General features: G+C 37.5%; 1 protein-coding gene across 6 annotated transcripts in view; it reads left to right on the top strand.

Moving 5' to 3' along the window:
- The first annotated feature begins 3,568 nt into the window (after positions 1 to 3,568).
- Positions 3,569 to 23,102, top strand: part of LOC127419507 (coiled-coil domain-containing protein 50-like) — a 45,477-nt gene continuing 25,943 nt past the window's right edge. For 4 of the 6 annotated variants that reach the window (XM_051660958.1, XM_051660957.1, XM_051660954.1 and 1 more), the window contains exons 1-2: positions 3,569 to 3,852; positions 9,385 to 9,487. In XM_051660958.1, the coding sequence (XP_051516918.1) occupies positions 9,439 to 9,487 (49 nt within the window). In that variant the 5' untranslated portion in view covers positions 3,569 to 3,852; positions 9,385 to 9,438. Of the gene's footprint in view, positions 3,853 to 9,384; positions 9,488 to 20,376; positions 20,540 to 23,102 lie in introns of those variants that run through there. The other 2 variants (XM_051660956.1, XM_051660955.1) reach the window with 2 other exon arrangements.

Raw genomic sequence — 23,102 nt, 5'->3', positions numbered from 1 at the left:
TATTCTTGCAATATTGCTGTTTGCCTCATAAATGCATACATTCTAGCTAATACTCAAACATTACATGTGCTCCATGCTCCCAGTAGAGGGCAGAACGTGTTACCACACTGAATGTTTTACATCTGGAATAGCATATAGTCATAACAGTAGAATTGTTTATTTATTGTTTAGCCTACAGATTTTAAAAATAAATATTAATCAGCTTAAATACACATGAGAAACATAATGGTATAGTAATTTAGTATCTATAAATACTCAAATATATGGGGGGAAAATGGTGCTTTAATAAAGCAAACCGGGAGTTATTTAAATCATTATGCATAACAAAGAGTAATATTATAAATGAAAATGGATATATAGATGAACGGGCTGAAAGTATGGTAGTATGTATATATAATGCTGCTGAAAATAGCATCCACAGAAGCACAGGCAAAAGAAAAAAGGAAAATCGTACCATGGTGGTCTGAAGTGTGTACTAAGGCAATCTGAGTGAGAAATCATGCATTTAAAACACCAAGGAAAAATCTTAGTTTAGAAAATGTACTGGAATATCAGAAATAACAAGCAAGTTGTCGCAGAACAATTAAAACAGCTAAAAGATAATATTGGAGAAAATGTTGTTCAACAACTGGGAAAGAGACCAGTATAAGCGAAGTATGGAACATACTAAAGAGAATGGGACACCTATACCAGTAATGACAGAAAATTGATCTGTATATGCAAATGATAAGGACAAATCTAATTTACTTGTACATTTGTTTGCTGAAGTATGCACACTGATTAAGGACAGTGAATATAGTAATAAATGAGAAGAAATATTAAAAAGCTATCCAGATGTTAATATGCCAAGGAAACCATCTAAAGACACATTAGATTTTGATTTTAGTTTGGATGAACTAAACCTGGCCATTAATGGATGCAAAAATACAGCACCAGGAGAAGACCAAATATGCTATATCATGTTAATACATATGCCAACAGAAAGGTATACTAAAGCAATTCAATAGAATATGGAAAGAAGGTTAGAGACCAACAAACTGGAAAAGGGCAAATTTGCTTCCATTTGCAAAGACTGGAAAACATCCAACAAGTCCCAAAAGTTACAGGCCAATAGCCCTAACATCCAATTTGTGTAAGCTGATGGAAAAAATTATAGTATATAGAATATAATTTTATCTAGAATATAATAGAAAGATTAGACAATATCAGTGTGTCTTTAGGAAAGGAAGGTCTGCATTGGATGCACTAACATAATTTAGTAATGAAATAGAAAAAGCATTTATCCTAAAGGAAAATGTAGTAACAGTGTATTTTGATATTGACACAGTGTGGAAAGAAGGATTAATCAAGCTGCAGAAAATGGGGAGACAAGGGAGGATGTATAACAGGATACTGCAGTTTTTAACTAATAGATCATTCAGGATAAAGGTGGGCCATGCAGTGTCAGAAACATATAATACAGAGTGTGGAGTACCACAGGGAAGTGTGATTAGTCCAATATTATTTAACATTATGATAAATTACATTTTTGATGAAATAGGATTAGGAATTGGAGCTGCTTTATATGCTGACAATGGCACCTTATGGAAGAGGAAGAAAAATGTAAAACACATAACATCAGTTCTTCAAAAAGCAATACTAGAGGTGTAAGGATGGTCAATAACATGGGGATATAAGTTATCTGTTAGTAAATCATGTTGTATGGACTTTCCAAGGAAATCGATCCCTGAAAATAACAAACATAATCTGTATGGTAGTCCACTAGAGAGAGAGTCAGTTTTTAAGTATCTGGGATTATGGTATGATAACAATTATACATGGAGAACACATATAAATATGATAGAGAATAAAGGTAAGAAAGTTAAACATTTGATGAGGGCCATATCAGGTTCTGGATGGGGTGCAGATTAAAAAAAAAAAAATCAATGATGAGTACATACAGAGGTATGTTAAGACCCATTAATGATTATGGATGTCCAATATACAGAGCAGCGGCAAAATCAAACCTCAGTAAACGGGATAAAATACAGACTAAGGCCTTGAGATTATGTACTGGGGCACTTTGTCATACCCCAAATAATACTTTATTGGTAGTGACAGAAGAACTCCCATTAGACTTAAGAAAAAACAAACTATCATTAGCATATTGGAGTAGACTTAAGAGCAGTAAGCAAGAACATAAACAATGAAAGTACTGGAAGATTGCTGGGAATATCAGAGGAATCAAGGAAGAGGTTTTGGATGGGCAGTCAATGAAGATATAGTTAAATATGGCTTATCACGTATAGAATTAGGACCGTCAATTGTATTAGGAGTAATCCCACTGTGGTTATTTCCTATGACAAAGGTAGACGTTAACCTAGGAAAGATAAAGGAAGTATACGAAAACAACATTAATGTATACTGCATATAGAGAAATAAATGAAAGTTAATTATTTCTCGTATTTACAGATATTCACTGATGGATTAAAAGCACTAGATACTACAAAAACTGGTATGGGTATTTTTATTCTAGAATTCAAATTATACATCTTCAAGAGACTATCGAACAGATTAGCAGTATACTGTATACAGTAGAATTAGTTGCAGTCGTGGTTGTACTCCAATGGATTGAAGATGTTAGACCAGATAGAGTTATCATCTGTTTAGATTCCATGTCAGCACTTAATAGTCTAGTATCACATCAATCTACTAGAGAAGATATATTAAATTATATATAGTATATGATTACAAAATCACTAAAAATATGAAAATAGATGTAAAATTTTGTTGTGTACCGGCACACACAAGAGTTTACAGAAATGAAACGGCAGATATGTTGGCAAAAAAGGCATTAAGGAGAAACATTATTGATATTGAGGTTCCGTTAGGCAGAGAGGAAGTAAAATAAATAATTAAATCAAGTATTCAAAAAGAGTGGCAGACGAAATGGGATTTATGCAGTACATGAAGATTTTATTATAGGATACATACATCAGATAAGGAGGCATACAATTTAGGGTGATATAGGAAAGAGGAGGTGATTCTATCTAGATTACAATTTGGACAGACAGGGCTTAATGCGTCATTACATTTAATGGGTAAACTTAATATAGGCAGATGTGAATTTTGTGGGGAAATGGAAACAGTAGAACACGTCATATTGAAATGCAGAAAATATTATATAGAAAGAACGAATATGATTGAGAACTTAAAAGGTAGTACAAAAGATGTATGATGGTATGATAAATTGGATCTTAGGGAAAGGTATACAAGACCAAATGAATCAAAGAGTAATTATGACTTTCTTGATAGAAACAGGTTTAGACAAACGTATTTGATATGGAAGATAAGAGGATCTTGATATGTTATTAACATAAAACTTCATACACACTGACATAGAGGCAACTCACATGGTATGGGAGCTGAACACGCAACTGCCTGAGCCCACCATTGTTGGAACCCAAAACAAACATAAGAAGAAAGGTAGAAAGATCACCCATGTTGGTTGCAAAAAAAACAAACAGTAGGTGGCGGTATGTGCCTAATTTGCGGAAAACGCCAAAACCCCAAAGAAGAGGAAGAAGAAGATATGGAGAGGGCGGGGAATGTGTGCAGAAGTTTATACGTGCTGGCTTACCATCCCAATGGAAGCTTTGGCATTGTCTCGTTGTCAGAAACAGACTGTCCACTATTCTTGTCGGAAATTTTGAAATTGGTGAATTACAGTTCGGGCTTGGTTCAGGTACTGCCAAATCTAAATATGCGCTTATGAGAAGTGAGACAGATTTGAGAAGCCATCATACTCAACAAGTAGTTCAACATTTGGGCAAATAAAAGAGCATTTGTAGAAAAGTTAAGAGCGCGTTGCAGGTAAGAGACTGTGTCTTTAATGAACTATTCTTCTAACGCAACAATGTTTTTTGTTCGTATGATGAGTCATTGTGGTGTGAACGTGAGAAATGTGAAGTGAAATTCATCTACCGCACATTCCTCATTCAGTTTCGCTTCTGCTGTCGCGACGGGTTTGTATTTTTTCGTTGTTTTAGTTTCTCTTTGTTTTGTTTTTTGTACGGTTTTGCCTTAGAGCTGCAGTTACATGCTCACTTTTTCATATATATACACAGTACTGGGCAAAAGTTTTAGGCACTTGTGAATAATGTTGCATAGTGAGGATGTCTTCAAAAACAATGCCATAAAAAGTTTTCATTTATCACTTAATGTCATACAAAGTCCAGTAAACATAAAAAAGCTAAATCAATATTTAATGTGGCCACTTTGCCTTTAAAACAGCACCAATTCGACTAGGTACACCTGGACACAATTTTTCTTGGTTGTTGGCAGATAAGATGTTCTAAGCTTCTTGGAGAATTCGCCACAGTTCTTCTATCTATATAGTCTCAATTGCTTCTGTCTCTTTATGTAATCTCAGACTGACACAATGTTCTGTGGGGGACATGACATCTGTTGCAGGGCTCCCTGTTCTTCTATTCTAATCTTTTCTATTGCAAAAGTAATGTTTGGGAGTCTAACATTTATATTTCCTATTGACACACTAAAGCTGAAGATATAAATAACCATCTTAAGACAAATGCTTTTGTGAACCATCGTATGTGCCTAAGACATTTGCTCAGTACTGTATGTGTGTATGTGGGTGTATATAAATATATATACACACACACACACTGGTGGCCAAAAGTTTGGAAAAATTTACAGATTTTTCGCTTATGGAAAGAAATTGGTACTTTTATTCACCAAAGTTGCATTCAACTGATCACAATGTATAGTCAGGACATTTACAAATTACTATTACAATTTGAAGGAAAAAAAAATTCAGAACTTCTTAAACTACTTCAAAGAGTTGTCATCAAAAACATCCTCCACGTGCAGCAATGACAGCTTTACAGATCCTTGTCATTCTAGCTGTCAGTTTGTCCAGATATTCAGGTGACATTTCACCCCACACTTCCTGTAGCACTTGCCATAGATGTGGCTGTCTTGTCGGGCACTTCTCACACACCTTACAGTCTAGCTGATCCCACAAAAGCTCAATGGGGTAAAGATCCATAACACTCTTTTCCAGTTATCTGTTGTCTGTGTTTCTTTGCCCACTCTAACCTTTTCTTTTTGTTTTTCTGTTTCAAAAGTGTCTTTTTCTTTGCAATTCTTCCCATAAGGCCTGCACCCCTGAGTCTTCTGTTTACTGTTGTACATGAAACTGGTGTTGAGCGGGTAGAATTCAATGAAACTGTCAGCTGAGGACATGTGAGGTGTCTATTTCTCAAACTAGAGACTCTGATGTACTTATCCTCTTGTTTAGTTGTACATCTGGCCTTCCACGTCTCTTTCTGTCCTTGTTAGAGCCAGCTGTCCTTTGTCTTTGAAGACTGTAGTATACACCTTTGTATGAAATCTTCAGTTTTTTTGGCAATTTCAAGAATTGCATAGCCTTCATTCCTCAAAACAATGATTGACTGATAAGTTTCTAGAGAAACTTATCTATAGCATACTGTGGCAACTCAAAAACAAAGACAGTGTTAAGCTTCATTTAATGAACTAATTAGCTTTCAACTGTGTTTGATATAATGCCAAGTGATTTTTCTAATACCAAATTAGCAATTTAGCATGATTACTCAAGGATAAGGTGTTGGATTGATGGCTGCTGGAAATGGGGTCTGTCTAGATTTGATCAAAAATGTCTTTTTGCTGTTTTTTACATCAGTAATGTCCTGACTATACTTTGTGATCAGTTGAATGCCATTTTGGTGAATTACAGTACCAATTTCCTTCCAAAACAGCTAAATCTGTACATTATTCCAAACTTTTGGCCACCAGTGTGTGTGTGGGTGTGTGTGTGTGTATGTGTATATATATATATATATATATCACACACACACACATACATACAGGGTTGGGAGGGTTACTTTTTAAATCTATTCCACTACAGATTACAGAATACATGCTGTAAAATGTAATTTGTAATGTATTCTGTTAGATTACACAAGGTCAGTAACGTATTCTAAATACTTTGGATTACTACTTCAGCACTGGTAGATTTTTTCACTTGTTTTAACTATAAAAACTCTGCCAGTACAGTAAGACAAAATACACGTGTTAAAAATACACTGTACTTATGCAGTGTTGTTTCTAAAACAAGATCAATCAAATTGATCTTGTTTTAAGTACTTTTAGATATTTTTACTGGAAAACAATACAAAAATTATCAAGAATATGATTTTTGCTCTAATATCAAAGGTCTTACTAGAAAAAAAATTAATTATCTAACGTGAATTTTCTTGATAAAAAATTATGATTGTACCTGGTAACGTGCATGTAAAATGGTTAGAAATAGCATTTTAGCTTAGCATGAAGCTAAATGTTCACATGACAATGAATTTACACAAGGTTAACTATTTTTGATGCTCCAAAACTTCAAAACCCCACAGAGTGTTTTCAGCCACATCCTTTTCTGATTGTATATGGATTCTGTTCATAGAATGAGGCAAAAAATATATTATTTGTAGCTTTCTATATGATAATAAAGACTACATTGTTTAGCATTTCTTGTAAAAATACCCTAACCGCATAATAAACATTGACAAGGCATGTAATCGTGTATTTATTGGATTTATGTTTCATCTGTCAAAGCCTTTCTAACTGTATTTTGATAAGCTGTTGAAACAAGATCTAGCTACTCTATTAAGCTCGTATGAATGAAACAAATCATAAGACAGTGATTCACTGCTGTACAAAAGCTCCTATATGTATAAATGTTTTCCATCTGAATAGACTAAATATTAAATGAAACAAAAGACAAAAAAAAAAAAACACAAAGTAATCTCTTTAGTAATCAAAATACTTTTTGAATGTAACTGTATTCTAATTACCAATTATTTATTTCAAGGAGCGCAATACTTGTTGACACCTCTCCAAACATAGCGCTTATGGTTGTGACCATAAAGCTCTATTTTGGTCTCGTCACTCCAAATTACAGAATGCCAGAAGCTGTGAGGCGTGTCAAGGTGTTGTCGGGCATATTGTAACCGGGTTTTTTGTGGCATTGGCTTCTTTCTGGCAACACGACCATGCAGCTAATTTTTGTTCAAGTATTGTCGTATTGTGCTCCTGGAAACAACCACACCGTCTTTTTCCAGAGCAGCCTGTATTTCTCCTGAGGTTACTTGTGGGTTTTTCTTTGTATCTCGAACAATTCTTCTGGCAGTTGTGGCTGAAATATTTCTTGGTCTACCTGACCTTGGCTTGGTATCAAGAGATCCCTGAATTTTCCACTTCTTAATAAGTGATTGAACTGTACTGACTGGCATTTTCAAGGCTTTGGATATCTTTTTATATCCTTTTCCATCTTTATAAAGTTCCATTACCTTGTTACACAGGTCTTTTGACAGTTCTTTTCTGCTCCCCATGGCTCAGTATCTAGCCTGCTCAGTGCATCCACATGAGAGCTAACAAACTCATTGACTATTTATACACAGACACTAATTGCAATTTAAAAAGCCACAGGTGTGGGAAATTAACCTTTAAATGCCATTTAAACCTGTGTGTGTCACCTTGTGTGTCTAACATGGCCAAGCATTCAAGGGTATGTAAACTTTTGATCAGGGCCATTTGGGTGATTTCTGTTACCATTATGATTTAAAAAGGAGCCAAACAACTATGTGATAATAAATGGCTTCATATGATCACTATCCTTAAATAAGAGTTTTTTTGCATGATCAGTCATATTTTCAAAATCAATGCCAAAATTTCACAATTTCTGCCAGGGTATGCAAACTTTTGAGCACAACTGTATGTATATATGTGTGTGTGTGTGTGTGTGTGTGTATATATATAATATATATATATATTACACACGCGCACACACACAGATATATACACGCACACACATACATATGTACACACATACACGTGTGTGTGTGTGTGTGTGTGTGTATGTGTATATATATATATATATATATATATATATATACACGCACACGTACGTGTGTGTGTATAGCCATATCACCAAAACAGCGCCAACCCGCATCTCAGATTAGCATTCTGAGATGCTATTCTTCTCACCACAATTGTACGGAGCGGTTATCTGAGTTACTGTAGACTTTGTCAGTTCGAACTGACATTTTGGACATTCTCTGTTGACCTCTCTCATCAACAAGGCATTTCTGAAGTGCTAAGTGACTCCAGTCAGGCTTCCTAAGCAACCAATTGGCCCGGTTGCTGGGGTGGGTAGAGTTTCATTGGGTTATCCTCCTTGTGGTCGCTTCAACGTGGTTCTCGCTCGCGGTGGGGCACATGGTGAGTTGTGTGTGTGTGTGGATGCCGCAGAGAATAGCGTAAGCCTCCACATGCGCTAGATCTCCGCGGTAACGCGCTCAACAAGCCACGTGATAAGATGCGTGGATTGACTATCTCAGGCGCGGAGGCAACTGAGATTCGTCCTCCGCCACCTGGATCACTACGCCACCACGAGGACTTAGAGCGCATTGGGAATTGGGCATGCCAAATTGAGGAGTAAAGGGGAGAAAAAAAAAACAGGCATTTCCGTCCACAGAACTGCCACTCACTGGATGTTTTTTGGTTTTTGTCACCATTCTGAGTAAATTCTAGAGACTGTTGTGTGTGAAAATCCTAGGAGATCAGCAGTTACAGAAATACTCAAACCAGCCTGTCTGGCACCAACAATCATGCCATGATCCAAATCATTAAGATTGGCTGATTAGATAATCACATGGATGATTGTTTGTCATCAAAAAACATCCAGTGAGGGGCAGTTCTGTGGATGGAAACACCTTGTTGATGAGAGAGGTCAACAGAGAATGGCCAGACTGGTTCGAACTGACAAAGTCTACAGTAACTCAGATAACTGCTCTGTACAATTGTGGTGAGAAGAATAGCATCTCAGAATGCTATTCTAAGATGTGGGTTGGTGCTGTTTTGGGGCATGAGGGGGACCTACACAATATTAGGCAGGTGGTTTAATGTTGTGGCTGATTGGTGTATCTTATTAAGACATCTTGTTAAGTCAGTTTAGTCTTTGCATATATTTTCTTTACACACAATTTCTTAATGATTTTATTTATTTAGCCATGCTCTTTTTATTATTATTATTATTTAATCTATTTATTGTTACTTAATTTTATGCCAATGATTCATCCACTGTGTGTAATTTGTGTTTTGGAGTGGAATTGCTTTATTAGCGTTTGGACAGAAAGCTTTTGCCGCACAGTCTTTGCAATGAAGTAACACTCTAGATATGTGTCTAATAATTAATCAGATTCAGTGATCTAATGGCAAAGTGTCTGTCTGTTGGGACACTTACGGTGACCAAATAAACAAAATGGACACCTCAGTTCAGCACTAACTGAAGTCTCTCTGTCATGAGAATAGGTGGTGCTGTGCTCCGATCTGAATGTCATGAGTTGTTGAGCAGTGCCAGCGGTCATGGCAGAACTGGAGGTGGATCAGTCCAACCTGCCCAGAGTCCAGGAGGGTAAGCCTTCTCTGCCTGTCATGCAATAATACAGTTAGACCGACAGCACATTTTTGTCTATGGGTATATAACTGTGTGTGCATTACAGACTGTTGTTTCATTTTAGCAGATTTATGCTCTTAGGCTGACTATGTGATGTGTTGGATGTTCAAACTCCATATGCAAGGATTTCCTTTGTGTCACCTCATTGTAAGGGCTACATTGTTAATTCCTGCTCAGATTCCTGATGTCTCATTTTGCTGTCAGATATGCTACATGGTCTTGCTAATAAGTCTGGGATCTGAATTGCAGATTTCTGCTCTGTCTATCTCAGAAGCAAAAAAGTATTTTTTACTTTGGTGAAATAACTTTTCCATGTAGCACTTTTGCTTCTGAAGTATTGTCTTCTAGGTAGAAATCCTTTGTAAAGGGGCTTGAACTGGTGCTTCTTTTGGTGGGGGAAATGCATAATGCTCTCATTGTGTTGCATTGCATTTTTATGCTTAAACAAGCACTGGATATAGAACAAAGACCCTATTAGACCACTATACTGTCTGCAACACCAAATTAGCTAATGTCTATGCTGTTGGTTTTGGTTTTACTTTTTAACATAGCTGAGCAGTGAGCTACTGTTTTAAATTTTTCACTTTGTTTGCGGTCAGTTCTGTTAGGATCAGTACTTTGAGTATCTGTATCAATTAGAGGTCAACGATAGTGGATTTTGCCGATAAGAAAACTAAGGTGGTGGAAAAGGCAGATAACCAATAAATCAACAAAGCGTTTTTTAAAATTGATCATTAATAAAAATAAAACGTTGTCTTTCCTTACAAAAGCATTTTATTGTGCAGCCAAAATCCCAATAGTAATCAGAGAAATTAAGATTTGGTGCATAATGCAGGACTTTTTGCTTGAAACAAGCCAGAAATATACCGGGGACTTTACAGAGATTTGGCTCTGTTACAATGCTCTATATGTGAATATTTACCAAATTAAGCTTTACAAAGCTTATAGATTCACTAGATGAGGAGTTTTATGTATATATTTCACCAGTTGGGTGAAAAATTTAAACAAACTATTTTTAAAACTAATAGCTCCAAAAAGCAACTATCGGTACAGATTAATCTGTAAAACCTATATATCTGTCTACCTCTAGGATCAATTCTGTTAGTATCAAGTACGAGTTCCAAGTCCGACCCAGTTTTGGTCAGGTACACACAAATGTTTGGATGTTATTTTAATTAAATGTACAATTATTTCTTTAGTTAGTTTAAAACTTAAACTCGTCTATGCAGTTGGCACAAGAAAACTTCAGAAAGCAGTGCTTCCATAGTGAAAAACTCAGCAAGCTAGTTATGAATTTATGTAATTTGAACATTGAGGTGAGCTACTTACTAACAAACACATTGTATTCGGTGTGTACTGATAATGCAGCTAATTTGTGATAGTTTAAAAAGAATAAAAAATATTTCAATAAGAATCTCTCTCTTTGCAAGGGATAACAGAAATTAAATTAACCAAAATGTACAGCAAGTTAGGGTTGCGCAGTTTACCGGTACTAACAAAGTACCGCAATACCAAAATTCATACGGTAACCATTTGGAAAAATGGTACGATATAATTTTGTTGCTAATTTCAGTACCATATTGCAGGATTGCTGTCATTAGCAAAATGATATGAGATGTGACAAATTTGAGATGAAATCAATGACAATTTGAAAATAAAATAAAAAACAATAAAAAATTTAATATTATACAGCCACATGCGCTGCACACTACACAATGTACAAGAGGTGTCGCTCTGCTCTGTCATATGATTCCCACACACACACACACAGGTGCATGCATGTGCACACACTCACACGAAATCAGCACACACTGCTGGTGCTTAATTTTCATGCAGTGTGTTTAGAGTATAAATGGCTGGTAACACTTAAATGAACTCCTCGGGTGCAGTTCGGAGATTTCAGCTAGAGAGTCGCGATGGGTGTATCCCAGCATTAATTGGAAGCTTGATATAACTAACCTGTAAAAACAGGAAGAACTCAAAGGTCTTCCAAAATAAAAGTCCGGCTAACATGAAAGCTCTATTCAAATGGATGCGTGAAACTGAAGACAGAAAATATAACTACTGTATAAAAATGTAATATTCACAAAGTAGCAGTAATAATCATAACTATTATGTAATATCTCACATACACTTCCTTTCAGTCTATTTATCTTAGTTTTCTGTCTTTTTCTTCACTCTTATCAGTTCCCATGGATGTGTTTTTGCTCTGGTAGTTGTCTCGATATAAACTGGCATGCTTTGGGAATGTTGTCTATTTACACTAGTTCCTTTTGAGAAAAGCAGCCTCATTCCCCTCTGCCCTTTAACCCCTTTGCATCCCTCTTTCCTTGCGTCCTTAGACCCTTTCCTCTATGCTGTGAAACATTTTTCCACACATTTTCCCATACATGTAAAAATATAAAGTACATATGATGTTTTTTGGGGATGTTCAAACACTACCAGTTTTCATAATTGGTTGGTCGGTTGTTTGAATGACTAGTCGACTAGTCTGTGTTAAGGATAATAATGTATAATTGGCCTCCGTTATGTTCACGTGACCCCGATCAGATATGTTTCAGAAAGATATATGGACACTTAGCTCAGTAACTAACGAATGTTCAACAAAAATATTGGCTAAATAACTGTAACATCTTATTGCACAAGGGTAATCCTCGCTGCGCATTCAAAAGCGCAGAACAACACGATGACGTAGGTACACATCTAGTTCATTACATCAAGCAGTTTAAACCTTATTTTACTGCAACTATTTACAGTATTAAGTAATGTCAGACAGAATCAGCAAAACACTTTAATCTCCAAAATACGAGAACATTATTTACAGCAGAGGATTGCACATCCGACAGTGATCGTCTTGTAATGTATTGCTGATGTGGCACTTTGATGGCTGAAATAGCAGCTGTGCATAAATGGACTTAAAGCATTGAAGAGACAAACTTTTTGCAAAAAGTTTTACTGTGCTGACTATTATTTACATTTAGGCACAGCAAGCTATAATAACGCAAAATGCTCTCCAAGTAGTTGCCTCTCTGTTAATTTCAGAATTGCATCTCCCATTATAACCACCACTCAAAACTAACTTTTTGAAACCAACATACAAAACCACTACGAGAGAAAATGCATGTTAATGTAATTGGACTTTTGACTCTAAACCTTGTACTTACTGAGATATAGCCCTTGTGACAGCTTCCCTTTTTGAGAATGTTCAAATGTAAGAGAATAGGAACAAGGCATGTTAGTGGAACACAAAAATATTTATGAGGTGGAGTCACGTGACACCATGCGAGGATCAGACGTGTGAACGGCAAGCTCTGCGCACTTTGCTTTTTAAAAGTTTTAACACTTTTAATGATATAAACCGGTGAGATTCATTTCACTCTGTTTCATAACTGTTCTAGGAGGACAGTATGTCAAAGAATTCAAAATCCTCGGGCTCTGGAGACATTAAAAGACACTTACGTGCTCAAGCTGATACCCCCGAGAGGGCCACGAGCCAGGGAGTCTGTTTGGTCGGAGAGATGCGGGAAATTCAGCGAGAGTTGCTGGGCATGTCGGCAATGCTGACGAAGGTCGTTGCTGACTTGGAGGATCTTGCTGTGATACGTCGATCGATCACTGCCATGGAGGCGAAGTTCTCTGATATGGTTACAAGAGTGGGGGATGTCGAGAAATGGATAGATTATCTGGAGTCAACAGAGAAGGAATTATCTGCTAATCCGCTAACAACCAAGGTGGATATGGAGCATGTCTGGGAGAAGTTGGAGGACATGGAGAACCGTAGCCGGCAGAATAACGTCCGTATTGTTGGAATTTCTTAGGCCGAAGAGGGTCGGGATATGGTGAAATTCCTGGATGGTCTCTTTCCGAATCTGCTCGACATAGCAGGCCATAAGATGGAAATTGAGCGAGCTCACAGGTTTCTGGCGTGGAGATCTGCGAATCAATTCTGGCCAAATTTCATCCGATAAAGATTGTGTTACATGAGGCGAGGAGTAAAGGAAGGCTTTCTTGGAAAAACCACAGCATTTTCTTGTTCCCAGAATTTGCAAATTCAACGAGAGAAATGTGACCGATTCAAGGAATGCAAGAATCTTTTACATCAACGGAAGATCATTTTTGCACTGATATTCCCGTCCAAATTGAGAATAGATGCTAAGGAGGGCCGTAAAACATTCACATGCCCACAACAAGCGATGTCCTTCGTAAAGTCAATGGAGTAAGTTATTTTGTGATATGTTGCTGCTGAGTGGACCGGCTCATCATTCACTTGACTGTTTGTTTTTTTTGGTGCTGGTTCCGCCTAGCGGCTGGAGTTTATTTTGCAGAGTGGCACACCTTCGGGAAAGTTTTGTGGATGAATCTACACACTCTTTGTGTTTGTTCCACCTGTTGGCTGGAGTTTGTCATATAGATTATTTTTTGCTGTGTCTGTCTCAATTTTTTTTATAGAAACACTGGACTTGAGCAATCCGATGGCAAAGTTGTAGCGGGGGTTCTCGTAGGCGTACATGGACTGTTTGAGTTTGGAGGGATGGACGCTAGTTGGCGATGTCGTGCACGGGGTTAATGCACATGTTTTTCTTTTTTCTGTTTGTTTTGTTCCGGGGGATGTTCAGGTTTTAATGGTCGCATCAATGTTGGAATGCGGTCTTTATAATCTTGTTTTTGACACACAATCTATTTTTTCTTATATGTCTAAATGTCAAATGTTAATATGAGTGGATTGTCTCTCTCCATGTGGAATGTGAATGGGTTGGGGCACCCCATAAAAAGAAGGAAGGTTATTTCTCTTCTTAAGCGTAAGAAATATGATAGCGTTTCTTCAAGAAACGTACCTTTCTCCGCAGGAAGTGGAAAAATTTGGAATGATATAGGGTGGGCATTATTTTTTATATAGTGCTGGCTCAAGTAATAGCAGGGGAGTCATTACACTAAGTAAACTTCGTACAATTCAAATGTCTCGAACAGAGTAAAGTCCCTCATTTCATCTGTTGTTGATTGCTCAATTGGAAACATTTAATCTCAGATCAGGCCCTGGTGTGTTTCGAGGTGTTGCCACATACGGAGAAAAATAAATCATATAGTTGGCGTTTTAATGTATCCCTTTTGCAAAATCCTGAATTCCAACAAATGTTAAAGGCTGAAATCAATGTCTTTATGGAGACCAACTGGTCCTCAGTATCCTCTGTGGGCGTGGCTTGGGAGGCAGTTAAGGTGGTTCTTAGGGGTCGGATCATACAGTATGCCTCATTCACCAAAAAATCCAAAGCACAAGAACGCGTGAAATTGGAAGGGAATATTAAAAGTACTGAGGCAGAGCTGAAGCACCGAATGTCTTCTGATGGCCTCAGAGAATTGGCCCGATTGAAATACAGATATAATACTATTTTGTCGCAGAAGGTGGAGTTTTAGCTATTCAGGGCAAGACGGTCATACTTTGAGTCGGGGGACAAAGCAGGGAAGCTTCTGGCTAGATATATAAAGCAGAGAGAGTATTTTTCTACCATTCCCACCATGCTGGTGGTGAAATATTTACCTCAGCCATTGATATTAATAATGCTTTTAATTAATTCTATCTTAATCTCTATAGTTCCACCTCTTCTTCTACTGATGAAGACATTAGAAACTTTGTGGAACCATTAGAACTTCCTAAACTGACGTCTGAGCAAAACAAATCTCTTGATTCTGAGTACAGCCCGACCGGTATGGGATTTGAGACCGATACTGATTTTAGAAAGGGAAAATTCACCGATTACCGATTTGGTGACCGATATAGCTAATTTTTGAGCTGGAATGAAAACAGACCTTTTCTATGTGTATTTTTCACTGATTTTGCAAAGGTACTCGGAAGGCTGCTTTCTTAAACAAATATTTTTATGAAAGAACATTTGACATTATTATTATACATTGTCAACAAATTCTAGAAATGAACACTGAGAAAATAAAGAATAAATAAAAATACAATAAATAGCTAAATAAACATCAGTACTGTTTCGTGTCAGTCAATTGCTGACCATTTAAATAAAGAATAAAAATAAAATGAATAGCTTAACATCAGTACTGTTTAGTGTCAGTCAAATGCTGACCGTTGAAATAAAGAATAAATAAAAATACAATAAATAGCTAAATAAACATCAGGGGCCAGTTGTACCAGCTATACGTATGTTACAACTTAGCCTAGTTGTGGCATAAATGGGCACTAAGTCACAATTTACGCTCTACTAAATATTTGAGCGTTGCACCATTACATTTATATAGGACGTAACCCTACGTATAAACTAAATATATACGGCAGCTTCCGACCAGGAGTAACTGATGGAATAATAAATCAGACTCATTTAATGACATCAATGAGCTCATGTTTTGGTTGACAGGCTTCAGTCCTTTCAACATATATGATGATGTTGGCATTTACACTCGTGTACATTTACGAGAGAGGAAAAAAAAAAACCTTTTTAGCAGCTCTTCAGCATGAAACCGATCTAACAGTGCCTTTTTTAGGGTGCGTCACCCGGTGTCAAGTTTCAACACATTAAAAATATATATATTGGATATTAAAATGAATAAATGTCTATTTTTCCAGCCTGTTGAATTAGTATTTATCACCCATCATTTATTTTAGATACAGTTCCTATATATTATTATTTACACAGGGCAAATATACTGTTTATTAAATCTACTTTTATTACGTATCCTATTTTAATGTCTGGAAAACCAGACTTTTAAATATTACATTTTGTAAATGCAATGACTGGAATTGTTCGGTTGAAGGGGTACCAAACTGTGAATCCTGAACAAAACAGTTTGGTAAATACATGTTTACACGCTGACAACAATGAAAGTAGCTACGTGGTTAGCTAGTTAGCTGTAAGCTCGTTGCCACGGAGAGTAAAAGATAGACTTTATTTACTTTCCAGCATTGCGTTTCACCAGTTTGGTAACAGCAAAGCATGAAATCAACACTCGCCACACACAATCCACCACCGCACCGTTGTCTGCTGAGCTGCAAAAAGATGCTCTGATGTTTACCTTTCAATCTGCTGCATTACTGACTGCACTGACAAACTATAGCTGGCTAACAGCAAACAGATGTGATAAACATGAGTGACATTTTTGTCAGGGACAGGGTTAACATTGTATTAGTTATATAAAATGATGAGGTCATTTTTTTATTAACAAACTAGTTAGCAATTTAAGGAGAAGAGATCGCTCAAATCCACACCGTTTAACTCCGCCCTGTCTGCAGAACCACCGTCAGTTCAGAGGCAGCCCTGTAAACAATGGAGTCGGAGCGCGCTCTGCTGGACAAACTACGCCATGACACCAATTCTAAAGCATTGTTTTCTGCATTATATGTTCTGAAAAAAGTTTTCATATCGACGCATGTCGGTAAAATATACGCCGATACCGATATATCGGGGTGAGGCTAATATTGGCTGATTATATCGGTCGGCACTAATTCTGAGATATACTTGGAAGAGCTTGACGGGGTAATTAAGGCCTTGCTTACAGGCAAGGCTCTGGGACCAGACGGATTTGCCACTGAATTTTTTTAGATCTTATTCTACAGAACTGGCCCCACTTCTGTTAGAAGTTTATACGGAATCATTAAAGAACGGAAAACTTCCGCCAACCATGACACAAGCCCGGATCAGTCTGATTCTTAAAAAGGACAAAGATCCAAGCGAGTGTAAAAGTTACTGTCCAGTTTCCCTGATCCAGCTAGACATTAAAATATTGTCAAATTTTGGCTAACCGATTAAGTTATGACATCTCTTATACATATAGATCAGGTGGGGTTTATTCGGGGCCATAGCTCTTCTGATAACATTAGGCGTTTCATCAATATCATGTGGTCAGTGGCGAATGATCAGATTCCGGTCGCTGCCATCTCACTTGACGCCGAAAAGGCGTTTGATATGGTAGAATGGGATTATCTTTTTAAGATTTTGGAAATGTACAGGTTCGGGAATACTTTTATTGGATGGATTAAGTTACTTTATAGACAGCTGGTAGCAGCGGTACAAACAAATGGATTAATTTCATATTATTTTACTGTGGATAGGGGCACCCAGCAGGGTTGCCCTCTTTCCACATTATTGTTCTGTCTTGCCCTGGAACCATTAGTGGCCATGATAAGAAAGGAGGATGATTTTCCAGGGGTGGTGGCAGGAGCAGGGTTGCACTCATTGTGCAATTGTGCATCGTTCTCATTGAAGATATTTCGCCGGCCTGCGATAAGAAAGGAGGGTGATTTTCCAGAGGTGATGGCGGGAGTTGTGGTGCATAAGCTTTTGCTTTACGCAGATGGTATTTTATTATTCATCTCCGACCCCACTAGATCTATTCCTTGCCTCCACAGAATTATTAATCCCTTTTCTCCCCAATTTGGAATGCCCAATCCCCAATGCGCTGTAAATCCTTATGGTGGCGTAGTGACTCGCCTCAGTCTGGGTGGCAGAGGACGAATCTCAGTTGCCTCCATGTCTGAGTCTGAATTTACCCCATGTGGCTACTCTCCCTAGCAACCGTGCCAATTTGGTTGCTTAAGAGACCTGGCTGGAGTCACTCAGCACGCCCTGGATTCGAACTCTCGACTCCAGGGGTGGTAGTCAGCGTCTTTATTCACTGAGCTACCTAGGCCCCTTATTAATTTATTTTCAAATTTCTCAGGATACAGAATTAATTGGTCTAAATCCGAAGCTTTGGCTCTGACAGCGTACTGCCTGGTAATGGCTTTTCATCCGGGCGCCTTCCAGTGGCCCAAACAGGGCATTAAGTATTTGGGTATTTAATTCCCAGCAAATTTGTGTGATTTATTTAGTTAATTTTGACCCTTTAATAAAAAGGTTTTCAAGCAATGTGGGCAGGTGGGCTTTATTGCAGCTACCTGCTACAATCTCTCCCTGTAGATGTCCCCTTCTCTTATTTCAAGCGATTTGATAGCATAGCAAAGTCCTTCATTTGGAATGGTAAACATCCCAGGTTACACTTCAGTAAGTTACATAGGCCGATTGACAAAGGTGGGCTAGGCCTACCCAAGATTTTTTTTTATTATTATGCATTCAGTCTCAGACATTTGGCTCATTGGATGCTTCCACCTGAGAGAGCCCCTCCCTGGTTTTGTATTGAACAGGATGTTCTTGCCCCTATTTTGCCATTGCAAAGCCTATCAAACTAATCAGAGAAGTTACACCCCGTTATCTCACATTTGCACTCTGTATGGACAAAAGTGTCCAGAGTGTTTAATTCTGACATTTATTTAAATGTAGCCTCGAGCATATGGCTGAACCCAAAATTATGTATTAATAAGTCCCCTTTCTGTTGGACAGAGTGGATTGAGAGGGAGGTTAATACGCTCGGTGACCTATATGAGAGTGGAGTGTTGAGATCCTTTGAAAATATGGTTCAACATTTTGGGATTCCCTGATCTCAATTCTTTAGGTATTTACAGCTGCATCACCTTCTCTGTACTATTTTTGGAAATAGCATACACCCCCCTTAAAGCAGCAGATACTCTGGGAGTGGTGATTACTGCTTTTGGAAAAGGTCATGAGGCATCAGTGTATTACTCCCTGTTAATTCAGTGTCTGGGGGATGGAGCTTCAGCTTCTCTCAAGAGATTATGGGAGAAAGATTTAAACTTGGTATTGGAGGAGGGAGTGTGGGCTAGGATTCTAAAAAAATTTCAAGTCTACATCTAGAGATGCAAGGGTGCGTGTTATGCAATTTAAGATTTTACATAGATTCTATTGGACCCCCTCTAGATTGTATAGGCTTGGTCTAAAAGACACCCATCTGCTGGCGATGCCAATCAGAAGACGTGGACACAACCCATGTTTTTTGGTGGTGTGTTAAGATCCAAGAATTTTGGTTGAAGGTTCAGATTTTTATGTTTGACGTATTGGGCACTCAAATTTTATTTTGCCCTAGCCAATACGATCGGCAGACAGATTGTTCTAAGGGGATGGAAGTCGCCTGGAGCGCCCTTATTTCATGAGTGGTGCTCGGAGATGGGGAGGGTGGTGGCATTTGAGGAAATGTCATGTAGAAGGCTGGGAAACTTAGATTTATTTGATAGGAAATGGGGCAGATATTTGGCCTTCTTGGAGGGTTCTTGGGGAGGGGCATTGGAAAGAGAAGTATAGTTTTAAATGTGTGTGTTTTTATATATATATATATATATATATATATATATATATATATATATATATATCTTTTTTTCTTTTTTTTTTGTGTGTGTGTATTCTCATGTGTGACCACAGGGAAGTTTGTTGAGGGACAGGGTGGGGTTGGGGATTGGGAGGGGGAGAGGTAATAGTGGGGGTTAAATGTTGATTCTGTGAATATATGTTTTGCTTTGTCAAGTTTGTGAATCAATAAAAAGTGTTAATCAGAAGAAAAAAAAAAAGAAGTGTTTATGAAATTACAAGGTGCATCTCCGACTTCCTGTCTCGGCTCTATAGTCTGTCAGTCAAATGGTGAATGTTTCTGTCCAGCGTCTGTCAGAACTCTGTTTTACATGCTGTAATGATGAAAGATCTATCTTATCTTCGATGTAAGAATGTACAGGTCTAAGTCTGAGATGTTGTTTTCAAAGTGCTCATGTATGCGTTCCGCCATACTTTTGTCCCTGTTTTTGTAATATGAGCATGCTTTTTAGGCTCGGCTTCTGTAAAACTTGTTTGGCGACTTCAGATCCACACCCTCTCCCCTGCCAATCCTCTCAGAGCCCCAATCAGACACCTAACCTGGGTGCTGAGGCCAGGCCAACTAAAACACCTCAGTGCCAGAACCGGGTTTGCAGGCTGTGCTGCCAGATTAGCTCAAATCCCTCCTCCTGAAATGAGAGGAGATCATGCTGTGCAGGTTAGCATGTTCTCAAGAGGTCGGGGAGAGTTGCCTAAATGAGAAGGTGAATTTTCACGTGAAGTTTAGCCGGAGTACAGATTCTCTCTCCTCTACCGGATTGAAATGGATAAACTAACCAGCGTGTGAAAGGCTTATTCTGTGAGTGTTTATTTTTATTGTCAGATCTCCATTGACTGTATTTTGAAGGCATAGACACGAGGACAAGATCATCTTTTTGTTGTTAAGAGACGACTTCGTAACCAACATTGTTAGATGGATGCTGGTGTTGGAAGGCAGAACAGCCTTATCAGTTTTTTGTTTTTTGAAGGACAGATATGTCTCTAGAAGACCATTGTGTGCTCCTGAAAGAAATACTACCTTCTCAACAGACTAAATCCTGTCCATTGTTCATTATGATGTCCTTGCTTTGACCAAAATTGTGTTGAGACTTAGAGGATCAGACCAGATGTTTTTAATAATTCACTTTAATGTAGGCGGCTTGTATGTGTTTGATTAACTTGCTGGAGGCTCCCCGTGGCTGTTTAACACACATAAATAGTGTTGCAGGATACAGTCAACTCAACACAGGCAGGTGGACCGTGGTGCTTTCACAATGCCACACCCTTTGCACTGCCTTTAAAAAAAACACTCACACGTTTACCTAATTACCTAAATGAGGATACATATGCTGTACAGTATATACTGTATATACAGCTCTGGAAAAATTAAGAGACCACTGCAACATTATCAGTTTCTCTGGATCTACTTTTTATAGGTATGTATTTGAGTAAAATTAACATTTTTGTTTTATTCTATAAAGTACTGACAACATTTCTCCCAAATTCCAAATACAAATATTGTCATTTAGAGCATTTATTTGCAGAAAATGACAACTGGTCAAAATCAAAGAAAACAAGTTCATATTCATTTTTAAACAACACAATCTAAAGTTTTAACTTCGAAAGAATTCAGAAATCAATATTTGGTGGAATAACTTTTCAATCACAGCTTTCATGCATCTTGGCATGCTCTCTACCAGTCTTTCACATTGCTGTTGGGTGACTTTATGCCACTCCTGGCAAAAAATTCAAGCAACTCGGCTTTGTTTGATGGCTTGTGACCATCCATCTTCCTCTTGATCACATTCCAGATGTTTCCAATGGGGTTCAGTTCTGGAGATTGAGCTTGCCATAACAGGGTCTTGATCCGGTGGTCCTCCATCCACACCTGTAAAAATAAGGGGATTTTGTAAGGCCTGGAAAATTAATGGAAATTAGTAAAATCTTCAGAAGTCATAGTAATTTCTGTAGTGAATATACATTTTTCTTGTAACTTTTTGCACCAAAATATTTCTTTCTTTTAACTAGAAAAATCCTGGAAAAGGCATGGAAATATCATGGAAATGTATTTGTCAGAAAGTGGAAATCCTGTATTATATTTTGACAAATGACATTTAAAAAAGTTTAAGTTGGTTGGCTGGTTTGGTTTAAATTTAACCAAAAAGAAAATGCAGCAGAATAGACTATGTGGCTGAAGATGCTACTGAGCTTTAGTGGGCTGCATGTACTGTTGTACAGTTAGATGCTAAAGAATTAACTGACATCATACTTGTTCACTTTAAATACATTAGGTAATAGGAGCACTTGGGGATGGTTGGGAGGAAATATGAAAAGGGTCCCGCACCACAAAAAGGTAGAAATCCAATTGTCCAGAAAACAGCTGCAGTAGGATTATTTCTCTGAAGCCGTGATTACATTTTTAGCGGTCAGTAGGTTCACCCCACCAGATGGGACAACAGGTCAGTATGTCTCCATTAGGATGTTATAGGCATGCTACTATAATTTGGAATAATTGCTTAGGCCAGTGAAGGAAACTTGAGTTACAGTTAAGTTGTGAAAGAAATTGGCTCAAAACTCGACTTACACTTGCAGGCAATGGATTTAAGACTTGTCTTGCACTCAAAAAGATAGACTTGTGAGATAGTCTTTAAGTGTTCATGGATAAATATTTACTCTGAATATTGTTTTGATACAAGGAAGCCTTGTGCACTTTTTTTCCCTTGATATAACTAACCCCTAAAAACAGGAACTCAAATGTCTGTCAAAATAAAAGTCCCATTAACGCGAAAGCTCTATTCAAATGGATGCGTGAAATTGAAGACAGAAAAATATAACTACTGTATAAACATTTTATATTCAAAACGTAGCAGTAATACTCATAACTATTATGTAATATTACATGGTTGAATTATTATTATTATTATTTTTATTATTATTATTATCTGTAAGCAATATCACAAACGCAAGCAGCCTTGTGCCACAGGAAATCAGATTTTTTTTTTCATTAATGTTTTCATTAATACTGTGAAGCTCTGTTGTGCATCATTTTATTTTACCAAAAATAAAATTGCAATTTTTTGTAAAAATAATAATGATATTTTTATGATTAAAACTGTATGTATCAATTTGATTAAACACAATTTTATCATAACATTTCATTAAAAAATTTAACATAGAATCGAGAAAAATTAAAACGGAAAAGGCATAATTTGAATCTGTAAGACTTTATGCAGCTCTTTTAATCAAGTCATTTTCTGTGTAATTTCATAAAAAATCTGAGGCTTTTTACTTGTTGATTATAGTATCAATTTAGTATCAATACCGAGGTACCAGGCTGGTATCGTACCGAAGCTAAAATGTTGGTATTGGAGCAACCCTACAGC

Source organism: Myxocyprinus asiaticus, chromosome 28 (assembly GCF_019703515.2).
Source record: "Myxocyprinus asiaticus isolate MX2 ecotype Aquarium Trade chromosome 28, UBuf_Myxa_2, whole genome shotgun sequence".
Taxonomy (NCBI): domain Eukaryota; kingdom Metazoa; phylum Chordata; class Actinopteri; order Cypriniformes; family Catostomidae; genus Myxocyprinus; species Myxocyprinus asiaticus.
Note: the sequence above shows the minus strand (reverse complement) of the source record. Positions and strands in the feature narration are given on the sequence as shown.